Source organism: Melopsittacus undulatus, chromosome 4 (assembly GCF_012275295.1).
Source record: "Melopsittacus undulatus isolate bMelUnd1 chromosome 4, bMelUnd1.mat.Z, whole genome shotgun sequence".
NCBI lineage: Eukaryota > Metazoa > Chordata > Aves > Psittaciformes > Psittaculidae > Melopsittacus > Melopsittacus undulatus.
The window spans coordinates 18,428,314-18,442,767 of NC_047530.1; the positions used below are offsets into that span (position 1 = coordinate 18,428,314).

At 41.6% G+C, this 14,454-nt stretch overlaps 1 protein-coding gene across 1 annotated transcript in view; it reads left to right on the forward strand.

Moving 5' to 3' along the window:
• Positions 1 to 2,795: 2,795 nt before the first annotated feature.
• The window catches only part of SYT16 (synaptotagmin 16), a 39,663-nt gene continuing 28,004 nt past the window's right edge, over positions 2,796 to 14,454 (forward strand). The window contains exon 1 of the mRNA XM_005149617.3: positions 2,796 to 3,354. Within this exon, the coding sequence (XP_005149674.2) occupies positions 2,802 to 3,354 (553 nt within the window). The 5' untranslated portion in view covers positions 2,796 to 2,801. The remainder of the gene's footprint in view (positions 3,355 to 14,454) is intronic.

Sequence of the window (14,454 nt, forward strand, 5' to 3'; positions counted from 1 at the left end):
TTATTATTCAGTTGAACTCCAGTTGTTCAGTGTTTCACTGACTGTGGAGTCTTTGTAAAGGGGTAGAGGACAGGAGGAACAGCCAAGCAAAGATTATAGAGTCAGGTACTGTGAAAATTGCACTGCTTTTACCTGTAGGGATTATGCAGGTGCTGGATTGCAAGTTGGACAGATGTGTTGCAGGTTTTACTACAAAGTGGTTCAGACTTTTTGGGTGAAATATACTTCAGTGTCTATCCATTGTCTATAAACTGAAATAAAACCATTTGTTGGCATTCTCCAGCTTTACTTCAGGCAAATTTCCAGATCTTGTGTAGAATTGTGGATATAAATATATCTGTATGTATGCGTCATGTTTTCCCCTAAGCCTACTTATAGCAAGATGATTGGGTCAACTACTAGGTATATGAAATCTGTGCGTTCAAGTCCTATTTGCCTCTTTGGATAGCTGAATGACCACATCCAAGCCATGCAGGTGACTGGAGATCATGGCTTTAATTCCCTGACTAAAGTAAAATCTCACCTTGAAAAATTCCCTCCATCTTTATGGTTGCAATACCCAACGAGGAGTCTCTTGTGCAGGACCACAGTGTTTGCCTGAGCCATGGTACAGTCAGCCACAGGATCCGGGAGAAGTGGGATGGCTCTGTTGGACCAATTGGGTGTTAGCTTTGAAATGTAATAACAAGAGGAGCTAATTATTCCCTGTGCAAATATCACAAGTCTATGTTCTGCTGATTTTTAGAACAGATCAGCACTTCATTTTAGCACCCATATGTTTTATCCACACTGGTTAGCTATCACTCCTGGATGCCTGCATCCCTCCAAGGGCTACTGCTGTCATGTGTCTTGCTGCTGAGACGGAGGCAGAGTGTTATGAAGTTCTCATTTCATCTGAAATCAGAGATTGATTCACTGTTGCCTGTAATTAAATGACAGGTTAAAAATGTATCCGGTAACCAGTACTTACCCACCCAAATTTATCTCCTTCCTTGCCTATGAGAATCTCACTGTTACAAATACCATCTCCTGCTAGTGATTTCTCTGGTGATGTGACTTACCAGCAACAAATCTGCATTATGCTAAAAATATGTCATTTGAAGTGTGTGATCATTTTTTAGGTTTATGAGAAGATAGATTTTTCTCTTTGTGCAAAAAATTGCACAAAGCAGAGAGGCTTTGCCAAGGGCAGGATTGGAAAGAGGAAAGTCGATGAAGGGAACAGCTCACCTCATGGAAGGTTACGCCATGACATTGTCTGTTCTTTGCCAAAGATTTAATGCATGGCAGGGAGCATTACCTGGGTCCTAGTGGCTGAACCAGAGGCTTCTGGTTGACAGGTAGATACTGAAACAGTATGTGCCCCATGCCTGGAGAGTTTGCAACAGACATCAGCTCTTAAAATGGCTTTAGTAACCTATATTCCTTTACTGCCCTTGTTAGGACTGTAATTCTTAGTACGTACTGAAGCTGATAATAAACTTGCTGGGAGTATATGCAGTGTAAGTCAACATCACTGAACAAAATTATTTGGCACAAGTGTTTCAAAAGGTAACAACATCTTAAGTCTCATCTGTAAAAAAGCTGCTCACTGAGCGGGGTGGGATCTTTGTAGTCCCTGCTCCCTTTAAAAGAACAAGTAACTGGGATTCCCACTACATTTCTCTGGAGACCATTCCAGAAGGTAATACACATTGCTGTTGAGTTTATTTTCTTGCTGCTCATACTGTGTTTACCCTTTTACAGTTTGACTACACCTAGATCTCTAAGTTCAGCAAGAAACTGGTATTTATTTTGATGCTTCTTTTTGTTTCTTTTTGGTTGTCTTTTAGCCTAAAATCTGCAACTGTTTAATTCTTTCTTCCTAACCCCATCATCCTATTTGTAGATTTCTCATTCTCAGGGTTCCTAGGAGAATATCTGTCTTGTGATAATGTGGGAAGATGTATATTGGGCAAAAAGTCACCTTAACTTTCTGCAAGTCATGTTTTTATTTAGGCTTTACATAAATTTTGAGAAAATATACATTGACAGGATTCCGGTGCTCTTGTTAACTTGCTTCTGTTCCCTGTAATTTCATACTTATAATATTCTACCGCATGTGTTTTGATTGGTGGTGGGGTTTTGTTTGTTTGTTTTGGAGTGTGTTTTCTTGTTTGTTTTTGATTTCCATGAAGGACAAAACAAGTTTGGGTTATGTTACCCTGTGGACAGAGGGGTCTTCTTCAGAGCCTTTCTGGAGCAAAACACTTGACATACTTGTCTGCTGTGAACTGGTTCTGCATACCTTTGGCCTATCACTTAAATAATTCAAAACATACTTTTTTTCCAAATTGTCCACCCTTCAGTTTTCCCATCTGGACATGGTAATGCTAATGATGGAAGTCAGGGCCAGGAGATTGTTTGAGATATTTGACTGCAGGTTGTTTTGTACTTCTTTTCCAGGTCTGTTGACAGCTGTAACCAGCATGTGTGTGCTTCAGAAAAGGTACTTCTGTTCCAATGTTCTGTTTTTATTTTTATGTAAGGTTTAGCAATTGAATGAAAGCTTTCTAGATCTCTGCAGAAATACATGTAATTTGTTCATCATTTCTGGATTTCTAATGCTATTCTCAATGGGTAGAAGTGCTTTTTTTCATTTCTCCTCTCAGTTTTACACATTTTACATAGTGTGTCGACAGGTGTTGATGGACAAATAATTTACAATAATCTCTTACAATGCTTATTCTGTAGCAACCTGACCTACAAGTGACATGCTGGCAAAGCTGAACTGATCACCAAATACTTACGTAGTGTTAAACATGGCTTCTGAGGCTGCTCAGAATTTCCTTCAGCCACTGTCATCTTGGATGTCTCAAATATATGAAGCTATCCAACAAGCAGGAGACTCTATATCTGCTTCACTGCTGAATCTGAGTGGAGTGGGTCGTAAATCAGAAGACGAGAGGAGCAGGGACTTGGAGAATAACAAATTTTACGATGATTATTCTGAGGAATTGGATGATGAACGACACTTGGACCTCTGGGATGAGGAATACTTGTATCCTAAAGAAGACAGTCACATTGGAGGTCCTGATCTTGCTTCAGAAGACCTCCCTCATGGCTCTGGCATGATTCAGCAGAAGCAAAAGCAGGTTAAAAATACCAGCAGCTTACAAGAGCAGTGTGTTGAAAGCACCAGGTCTTTGATAGCCAATGGATCCTACTGGACAAATGAAGATCTCCAGACACTTGATCGGCTTCCTCCCATTTTTGAGGAAGAAGGTGAATCCTCCATGAAGATGGGAGGTCATGAGCACAACCTCAGCTTGGGTAGCACCTTAAAAAGTAATATTGGCAAGGCAAGTTTTGCAGGTAAGCAGCTAGCATGCACCCTGACAGTATTATCCAGACCTCACTTTTCTGGTATCAATTTGATTTAGTTGCTAATCTGCTCATTATGTTCTGTGTTGTCTTTGTTTCCCACAGCTGAAAGAAGACTCACCAAATCCTAAAGAAAAATCTAACCTTTCCTCTTCTTTCCAGTTCTTCTCTTATTCATGAGACTAATCTTGCAATAAATGGAAATCTCCAGGGTGAAATGTCATGTGTTAGAAGGCAACTGGGTCCTATTGCTGCAGCAAGGAGTATTTTGCCACCTCCCTATTTTGTTTCTGGTAGCAGGACCCTTCAAAGGGAGTGTTTAGCCTTAAGCCTTTGCTTTGAGAACCATCTGCCTTTGCGTCATTGCTATTAAAGATATATATAATCTCAAACCTTGTTTCTTTGTGCCAGGAATCTCAAGATGTTACTGTGCCATGTGCTGTGAATGCTGTACTAAAAAGCCAGCCATATCTCATGATTTTATGGATGAGAGGCACCCAAATCACTTTCCTTCCCTCCCACCACCCCCACAGGCTTTTCAAATAAGGCTGAAGAGGACAGCAGGCAGGAGATTAGGGGAAGGAGAACTGAATTTGATATTTTCAGTTTTAAATAAGCCTAACTATAACTCCTGATCACTAAGTGATGTGAACAGCTTTTCAGATGATTGTGCTCAGGACTGGATTTCAGCCATGTGACTTGTACTCACTGAATATTGCTGTAAATGTGGCTAGAATTTACCTTAGTCACAGAGGAGTGATGGAGATGTATGTCCCAACCACAAGCAGGAAGGTGCAGTTGCGCTGACACCATCCTTTGGTCTTACTGTGTTAAAACTGCTCCTTAGCAACATCCTAGAAAGGGGGACAAGGGAGGAAATGGGGTGGGAGCACTGAATCTACCATTTGAAGTTGCTGAAGAACTTGAGACTCACTGGCGGTCTTCGGAATTTAGCTTCAAATATGTAAATTCCTTCTTCTGAAGCAGGCAGTAGATGCTCTTGAAAATGTTTGGTTTATGATGACCAAGGGCTTTTCATCACTCTTGGCTTCTAGGGAAGTCTTACATATTTAGCCTTTTCTGTGCAGACTGTTTGCTTTTGTATTTAATAGGAATATCAGACTGAGAGGGTATAAACCTTGACGGTGTTCTTTAAGAATCTTAAAATTAGCTCTTTTCTTTATTACTATTCCTCACTCTGCCATGGCTGGCGAGTAAATAATTAAAAAGAGCTTTTGGTCTAGCTGTTCTGTCTCCCAAACTGGGACTTCTTGTTTCATATTCCAAATGAATGATTGCCGGTTCTCAGGTTAAGCACCCTAGAGCTCTGTCTCTTGGAGCACAACCTCTAACCTGTACATATCCCCTGCCTTCTGGTACCCCTATACATGCCTGCATGATATCTTGCCCACAGGATTTGTTCATAGGCATCAAGTTATTGCTGCAGGTCTGGATTTGCTATTATATATCTATGTGTGTTTGGATTACATGTCCAGTGTGTGCACAGGTGCCATGGAGCAGGGCATGGTAGTGTCCTTCCAAGTGCTGGTAGGGCCGTGGATCCTCCTGGAAAAGTGCTGTCCAGGGCTCAACCTTGTCTTCTGCAGAGCCTCTACCCCCAAAGAGGGGCTGTTAAGAAATTCATGGCAAATCCCTCAGAGAGGGCTGAGGAGCAGCTGTGTGCTGAATGCATTGTTTTGATGGTGGCTTCCACATCTTTGTCCTGTCTCTGAACTACACTGTGGCTCCCTGGATCGGAGAGAAGGTAGTGAGATTTCAGGGAAAGGGGGGACAAGAATGGGATGCTGTCACATCAGTGCAGTTTCTTACCTGCAGTCTTGTCGGCAGCAGCATCTGAGAAAGAGCATCCTTAGGAGTATGTGATGAACCAGATTAATTTTCTTGGTGAGAGACACATAGGATGACAGACAGATGCCAGTGTCACTGCAGCTAAAAGGGAAGGTCACTCTGAACCTCTCTCACAGCTGAGAGCAGGAATTGATTGAGTAGTTGTTCAACTCTGTTGATATTACTGGCTTTCCTTCATAGTAAGCTGTATGGAGCCATTGTGGATCCGAAGGCTGGCCACAGAGAGCTCCCCAGCATACACATTGCTGCCTCCTTAAGCTCTCTACTTCAATGTGAAGCCCTCTGGGGCATTGCATAACTTTTTACACCAGAGAGAATGTCACTTCAAATGCTCTCAAATAGTCATTTATCTTTTTATCTCTGTAATGCTCTGGACAAAAGGCTGTCCAGTGGTCTCAAAGCTTGAGAGTTGGAGGGCTGGGAGATGATGCCTTTTTTCTCAAAACTCAGTTGTATAATGGGAAAGTGCTGAGCTGTGTTTTGAAAATGTCTTCCACAAGCTCTTTGATGTGGAAGAACTTGTTTTGCTCTTCTACATGACCCTTCACTTCCAAAACACACACATGCTCTTTGTATTTTATTTTTCAACTCTTTATTTCCTCTTTTTCCTTTAGATTCATTCTCTAGCATCAAGAGTGTGAACTCTTCTGATGATAACCTAGACATGCAGAGAGACTGTAATATCCTGGCAACTTAAAATTTCAGTCATGGATTAAAAAGATCAAGAGAAGATGTTTGAGGTATCCTTATTTCTGTTAGCTTTGTTACCTAAACCTGTCAATGTAAGTGAGCATATGGGCTTGCTGACATTCAGCAAAGACGTTCAGTAGCATTATATTAGCTTTGAATATTTTTCCTTCCATTTGGCATTTTTTTACCCCATTTCTGAAAAATACATGTTTCTTGTTTATCCTTATATTCTTTTCAGAACATTGCATCTTGAGTTTATTTCACTTAATGTACCATATTTCTCTCCACAATAGAATATTTTAAAGCTAGATTGGCACAAAACAGTAGCAATGCTGAATGCTTTTTGTTGCCATGGAAATATTTCTGGGCACTTACTGAAGACCTGGTTGCCAATAGTAATGTAACAGAAAATAGATATGCTTCATTTAGCAGCCACTGGTGATTAAAGAGCCACAGAATCTCGCTACAAGGTCATTCCAATATATAGTTTATTTGGTTTAGGGGAAAAAAAGCCAACAACCAAACTTCAGATGAGAATCATTTTGTTTTAAAAAATAGGAAAAGCAAAATGCAATGTTTTTTCCCCTCTCTTAAGCTTACAATATGCTTCCGAAATGAAGTAAAATAACATTAGAGTAAAAACCATCATTATGCCTTCTTCTTTTTATCAAATATGTTTTTGATGTCATTTTGCCTCCCAGGAAATGTTTCCTAGCTCCCAAAGTGGCTTTTCTGAGGCCCCAAAGCAGCACACACGTTATTGAAAACCATTTTTAGGCTTAGGGATCTAATGAAATGTTTGAGCAATGAAATACTGGGTTCTTAAGTCAAGAGTCTGTTAGACACAGTGAGGCATGACAATCAGCAGGGTGCAGGTTTGGCTGCTGCCAGGTCCTGGTCTGTACTTAAATGATGCTAATAATGTTGTGACAAGGACTCAAGAAAATGCAGGATTTTTTTTTTTTTTTTCACTTTGGATGCTTTTGATTCACAGTTTAAAAACGAGAAAGTAGTTCAGCAGGAAATACTGTAATGCCAGGTGCTTGATTTAAGAGGTTAGTGATGGGAAGGCAGACCCTTCCATGCATGCAGATCGCTGCCACCGTTTGCAAATCATATAGGTGTGACAGATGAACTTTCTATTGCAGCTTCTTTGAGACCTTCCTTAATAATCAAACTTCAGTGTTTCTGACAGAGAAACTGTCTCCCATTGCAGAATGGGGGGAGAGCAGCCTTTGCATTCCCCTGCAACTAAGACACTGCTGCTCAGCTGACTGGGGTGGCTGGCAAGACTGTGGCTGTAAAATCCATCATTACACATTTGGCTAAAAATCTGCGGTTAAAAAAAGCAGTGAAGCAGTAAGACACTTCTAAATGTAATGCACCACAAGCAGAGAGGTAGAGCTGGCCGGTCCATCCACTTCCCAGCCTGAATCTGTAGAGAAAAAAAAAACGTAATAATGAAAAAGGTGAAGAGCAGCAATAATTGTGCCATGAGGGCAATGGCTTTAGCCCACTTCTTAGTCAGGGACTGTGTCCTTTGGAAACAAAAAGTCAAAGTTACCATTAAATTAGCAGTTTCAGCAGACTCTAAAAAGGCGTGGGGACAGGCACATCAGCAGAGCTCAGTCTACTGAATCAGAGCTGGACTTTTTTTGCACAGAGAGTTCTGTGATTGAAGAGTCTCCTGAGATACCTGACATTGTTTTCATAACCCTAGGGTAACAGATAGGTAATCACTACACTTAAACTGCATGAAGTCCTTGGAGACTTCCCCCCCCCCCCCCCAATTAGACAATCTCAGTGCTAGCTAAAGATTGCATTTCAGTTGCACTAAAATAATTATTTCCGACTTTAGACCACTCAGAATTTTAATGTCCTAATAGGAGTCTTGTCTAGATGGCTAGATAGCTATCCTCAATACGTGTGTAAGGGGAGGCCTCCTCTGATGCTCTGGGAGATTTTAGAACTAGGAAGCACTATTGCATTTACTTACCTTGGCCTCCAGCTTAACAGAGGTCACTGTTTTTTTTTTTTGCCAGTAATTGCAGTCATGGAGGAAATTATTCTTTCTGCTGTATATGAACACTCCTGACCTCAGTAAATGACCCTTCCTACAGCCAGGAATTTGTAGGCAAAAAGGAAATTTTTGTGATGTCCTATAAACCCATATAACAAAATATACCCATAACAAAAAGATGCTGCATGTGTGATAAATAAATGTCTGCCTGAGCCTAAGACTAAAGTAGATAGATGGCCAGTTTCCATGTTAAGATCCCAGGTGTTTGTAAACTTTATCACCTGTCTGGCTATGGAGCCAGCCAGTGTTCTAGCCAGAATGTAGCCCTCTAAAAATCACTGCCTGTACTCAAAACAGGACATTTAGGGGCTGCACTGAATCAATAGCACCAGTAGGACTAAGTGAAGGAAAGCAAAGACAGGCAGTGGACAGGAGCACTTCACAGAAAATACTCCAGGCTGCTCAAGTGGGAGAAAGCGCTAACGTGACTGTGGATATGCATCTGCTCTCTGAAGAAAGCGGTATGAGTCCTCTGCTTTCTGAAATGAAGTGCAGACGTGAATTTGCACTGAAGGCTTTCTCTCTGGGAGATTCAGAACCACTCAGAAAGTGTTTGTGCACAGACTTTTGTCCTTGTGAAGGTGGTACCATGTTTCTTTTTATATTTAAAGTACTCCTTTGCAATTCTGTCTTTTCAAAGTTTCAAATTATGAAAGATCTTCATTGCTGGTGCCAAAGTGTATGCTGATGAGAGTACACAATAGCTCTGAAAGGAGGGTGGATTGTGGCATATCAGATTTACAGCTGAGGGGATGAAACCAAAGAGTGGTTGAAAACACAATTTTCAAAGGTCTTGCCATTGTGGGCTCTGTCTTGTGCATGTCATCATTGCCGTTTACCCTCACTCAGTGATTTTAGACACAGTATCTTTGCAAGCTCAGAGGAGATCAGTAGTTTGGGTTTTCACTAAGTTCCTCATCTGGTGGGCAGAGCTTCTTTGTGTCTAGGTCTTTCGGGGGCCTGAGGAAGAATGCTGTGTTGAGTAGTACTTGTCATCTGCTCTTGCCATCTAGAAGGTTGCATAAGCTGTATGTAGAAGGGTGTATTTGAGAGGAAGAAATGGATTTTACCATTCAATGTGGTTACAGAACAAATTGTGTGCATTTGTGCATGTATTTTCTGATCCACTTTTGCTAAGTGGCATCCTCTTCCCACTCCCCATATGGCAATTGCAACACTATCTTCCTCTGGGAAGGTTGTTTGGGACTCAAGAGGCTTCATTTACTGATAAACAGCATCTTGGCAGCATCTGGGAAGTGCTGCCTCTCTCCTAGAAACCCTGCCTCCTCACCTTCCATCTCCTACTACAGACGAGGCAGGTGTGAATGATCTCATTGTGTTGTGGTGGGGGTTACGTGAAGGCATACTAGGAGCACTCTGTGCAGAGCTGGAGCATAGTATTTCAATGTGCTGATACAAACAGTAGTATTTACTGTATTTTATTTTATTTTGGTTGGTGTTGCTAGCTTGGCCCACTTTGTAGAAAGCTACTTGTGCAAACCCATGATGGCAGGCAAATGCTTGCAGAAGGGAATGACCATTAAGACCTTTGGAAGCATGCATAATTCATTTTTGTTTCTTCCTAGCATCTTTGCATTGCTTAACAGCACAAAAATTGCTAATGTAAGCTTACATGAGATGAGATCACTGCCAAAAGATGAGCTGATGTTGGTCCTCACTTCTTGCCAGATAAGATACGACTTCTTTGTGCCCAGTTGATTTTTGGCTGTTGGAATGACCTGTTGGCAGCAGTCATCATTTTCAGTGGCATCACAGCCTCCTGAAAGTTTCCTGAAGGGAAAGGCTGCAGTGAAAGAAGAGAGGAAGATTACAGCCATGGAGGAAAAAGTGTGCAGTTTTATATACAGTTGATGGTACTGTTGGGCTGTGTTGGTCTTCCATGGACCAACAGGTCCTTAATCCACATGAAAAATGTAAAGTAGGTGAGGAGGGTGTGGTTGGGCTGTACCTCTGCAAATGCTGTTTGTGTGGTTCTCTTGCAGTTTCCCCAGATGGAGTTAGGGAGGCTTCATCAGTACCTATTTGTAGACCAACATGGATGACTTAGGTTAAATTTTAAATCAGTGCATAGAAAAACCTACAGAAAATCCTTTCTGGTGACCCTGATAATAGCTCATGATCTCATGGCTTCACCACCCTACCTGACATTCAAATGGGTGCTTTGCTGTTTGGAGAGCTCAGTATCCATGTGAAATGAAACATCCCTGGAGGAAACTCATTGCACTGGTCATGAGTGCTTGCCCACACAAGCCGGGAGCTTGGAGGCATTTTTTCTCCTCAGGCTGAGGAGCACATATGCTCTATATGTAGCAGCATAATCTGTGTGGGAGTATTTTCCAGCAAATAGTATGAGAATGGTGGTGATGGAGAGAAAGCCTGGAATTTGGATTAATGAGAGCACAGAGGTTTGCTGAACTTCTGCTTCACAGGGTCAGTTTTGGGGTCTAGACTTATTGCTGTAAATAATGTAGCTATATAACCATTGGGCCTGAGGGTCCAGTTTTGCAATTATCTGTAGCTGATGTAAAACTGCAGCTGAGATATATTGCCCTTCCCCGATCACACAGTTGTGCTACTTTCCATGTCTGTCCTCACAAGGATGCCACTGTAGAGTGAACTGGACCAGCTCTTTGCTTCAGCTGAGGGTTACCTGCCCCTTCCCTAGTACTACTGCATCAGGTGAGCTGGCCACATTATTGCTAAAACTGAAACAAGGGGAAGGGAAGGAGGACAGGATTGTCCCTTTTGTGTAACCGCTTTGATCCTGAATGCATGTGAGTCTTGTTGCACTACACACTCACCCACTGCTGCTGCTGAAATCTGTGATTTCCCCAGGAGTGCTATGGAAACGGTGGTGTTACAACAGTGGTGAAACTGGGCTGTGGTGAATCAACCCTCTGGTAGCAAACAGAGTTTAATTAGAAAAATCAGTGGGAAAATAAATATCTGCCCTGCTGCAATGCAGTTGTTATCTGTAGCAACCCCAAGCAAATATCCTTGCAAGGGAGTTGGTTTTCACCTTGTTAATCAGCAAACAGAGCCTTATGTTTACAATGTTGGGTGCTATGAATGTTGTATAGTCAGCATGCATATGCTGGGTCTGCCAGGTTGTGAGTGCAGGGTAGTGAAACTGCTTCGAAGAGGAGCAAGAGTCAGTGTCCTGGGTTTCCTGAGCATTTCTTTGGCCAGTCTGATTTCTACTAGGTGGAAGGCCATTTTCTGGAAGAATCATAGAATGGTTTAGGTTTGAAATGACTTTAAAATCATCTATTTCCAACAACCCTGCCATGGGCAGGGACACCTCACACTAGACCATGTCACCCAAGGCTCTGTTCAACATGGCCTTGGACACTGCCAGGGATGGAGCATTTACCACTTCTCTGGACAACCCATTCCAGGGCCTCAACACCCTCACAGTGAAGAACTTAATTATATCCAACCTGAACTTCCCCTGTGTAAAAACCTAGTGCCAATTCAGAGAAACTTCCTTAAATGTAGTGGAGAGGCCTTCGAAGTGGCTCCTTTTCATTAGAAGGAGAAGTGTGTATCCAAGCCAAGCAATGTAGAAGAGGCGATTGACTGGGACCCCATTGTAGAACAAAAGCTACCAGGAAACCTGTCATAAATATAATGCTTAAAAAGTTAGAGTTATTTTTCTGTTGGAAGAAAAATACAGTGTTTTCTAACTCATCAGCCATTGGGATCCAGGAGTTTGTTCTTTTTCCAAAGCCATGAGCATTTACAGCCCCCCACTCCAGAGCATACACTGCACCCTGGAGTGTCTCCAGCTTAGACACAGCATCTGCTGACAGGAGGTGCTTTTCTGCCTCTGCAGCTGCATGTTTTCTTCAAGCAGCCTAACCTGTACTGGCAAAGGTATGTAACTGCATCCACACTAAGGGATTTCCTGATTTAGCAGTGTCTCCTACAGTGTGTAATCTCTTTTTTCTTCCACTTTTCCACATATCCTGGACCTGTGCTGATAAATCCCCATAGCATAAATGATGCCTGACTTAAACTTACTCTACACATAAAATGTAAAGTAGGTGACTGATAAAATCAGGGATGATTGTGCTTCTGCTTCTTGGCTGCCATTTCCTTCAGCTAAGGAAGAACCTTAGGTGGCAAAGTAAGAGTCAGTTTGAAGCTGAATCCCATGTTCCTGTTTTTGAAATCCAAATCTGGGAGTAAGAAAAAAGCAACAGGAAAATATGTTGATTTTCATGCTGTTTTCTGTTGGCAGTTCTCTCTCTCTTTGCACAGCAGTGTGCAGAATTGGAGTTTATTGCTCTGAGTGCTGTGTTGTTCGACTATAGAGATGCTTGATGGACAGAGACAAATAATGTCTTGCTTCCAAATACTCTCTGACATTTCAATTTTTGTTGGAAAACTCCCCTGGTATGAAAGCTGCCAAGTTGTGATTCTCTCTGCCTGCATTGCATGCAGACATCTAGACAACCCACTGTGTTCACCTCTGAGAGCTTCCCAGTTGATTTGGTTATAGGGTGAGAACAGATTAACAGGTAGGGATTGATATGTTGCAGAAGCAGGACGCTGTCACTTGACACTCGTCAAATGGACCTTGCCTTTAAGACTGGGTACCAAATGGTTCCCTGGTTGCTTTACCTATCAGAAAGTGACAAAACCACATAGGTCAGGGTGCAAGGAGAAAGCCCAGCTGAAGGTAGCCTTTTGTGTGTTAGGAAATGACCAGTCCATGTTAGTCAATGATGCACAGTCACTGTGCACAGTCTCTTTGCCCATAATGGTATGTGCAGAAGCATGGGTTTACTGTATCACAGCACGTTCTTCATCAATTTTAAATACATTTGTGGTCTAGATGGATGTTTTGGATTTTTTGTGAAGCTACAGGGTGTTTTCCTTAGTCAAGACTGTAAATTGGGTACTTACGTTGCTTTGAACTTCAGTCTGAACTTCAATTTAGACGGTTGACAGCAAAAGCAAGAATATTACAGATTGAAGACAGTGCAAATCAGAGCTGTAGTTGCATAGGAATGGGTTGTAGCAACTCCACATATGTTGCTGCATGTTCCCTTTACAAAATGTTTCTTCTTTTTTTCTGAGAAGCTTTAACAAATCCCTTGTTTGCAGCAGACCTTTCCAGTTGTTCAGAAGAAAAGCTGTTTTCTTTCTATGTGCATTGGGTATTCTGGATGTTGATGATTTGGGAGCTGTTGCAGATCACTGTTTCTCTCTGTCATCCTGATCATGAAAATTTTAAGGCCAGGTCTATGTGACTGTTTCTATAATAGCAAAGAACACACCACAGAGTGCTCCTGGGATGCTCCAAGTATATGCATTATGCATAGAGGTACTGATATTGTCTTTGGTTACATGGTCAAATAGATTTTTTTTTGTTTAGTACTTCTGCTTCCTTCAGGGCTTGGTGATGTTGTCACTGACTTCTGTGAAACAGGATCAAAACCTTTAAGAAGAAAGCAGGCACACAAGGGCAGCATTAAATGTGTAGGAAAAGCAGAGACTTGGCATTTGCAAACTTTTCATTGTTCAGCCAAAATGACTGCCGTTTGTTATTGCTGGGTTTTTGACATGCAGGCAGACAGGACACATGCAGTACATCTATATTTTACACCTACACTATGTATTTTGTTCTTTTTTTTCCCTTTTTTTTTCTTGGATAAGCTTTGAACAAATAATAAGTTATTCTTTATACTTGCTAACATTGGGGAGAATTCTTGAATTATTTATTTTACGCATTTTAGCTTCGTGTGTTTGGTTGCCTGTGAGCTTACTTTGTGACTGATTGTTTGAGATTTCTGAATAAATAGTGGTAGTTTGAAATATCTTTCAAGAAAAAGAGGTCACCCTCCTTCCTCCCCCACTATCTCCTCCAGAGGAAAAAACATCCCACATGCCTCCTTGTGAGTGCTGGGAAGTTGATTTGTAAACCAGATGCTGCATAGGGGTAATTGAGTTGAAGTTGCTAGAAATATGTATATGCTCTGCAACATCTGCAGATCTCAAGATGTATTCATTATCTTTCCAGAATTTAGATTGTAATTATGGGTCCTTTATTTCAGTTTCCATGGTGATACAGAAAATGTTTCCCCCTTGTCCTTTCCTAATCAGGACACTTGTATATTTGAATGGTGAACATTTTTCTCTCCCCTGGGTAAAGTTAGTTTTATTAATACAGAGATATTAAGTTGACATGGAGCTGTCTGCTGCTCAGGTGGAGGTTCAACAGCAGACATATCAAGCTGATACAGATTGTCCAGTGTCGCTGTTTAATTTTCCTGGATGCCAGTAAGAAATAGCATCCAGTGTTATAGCAAGTGATGGAGTCATGCTTTGAGTATTAGTAAAGTTAAAATCAAGGTCAAACTCTTCCCTTCCATCCCTTCACCTTTCTTATTCTGTCTTAGAAAATGAGCTGTGCTCTCTTTTGC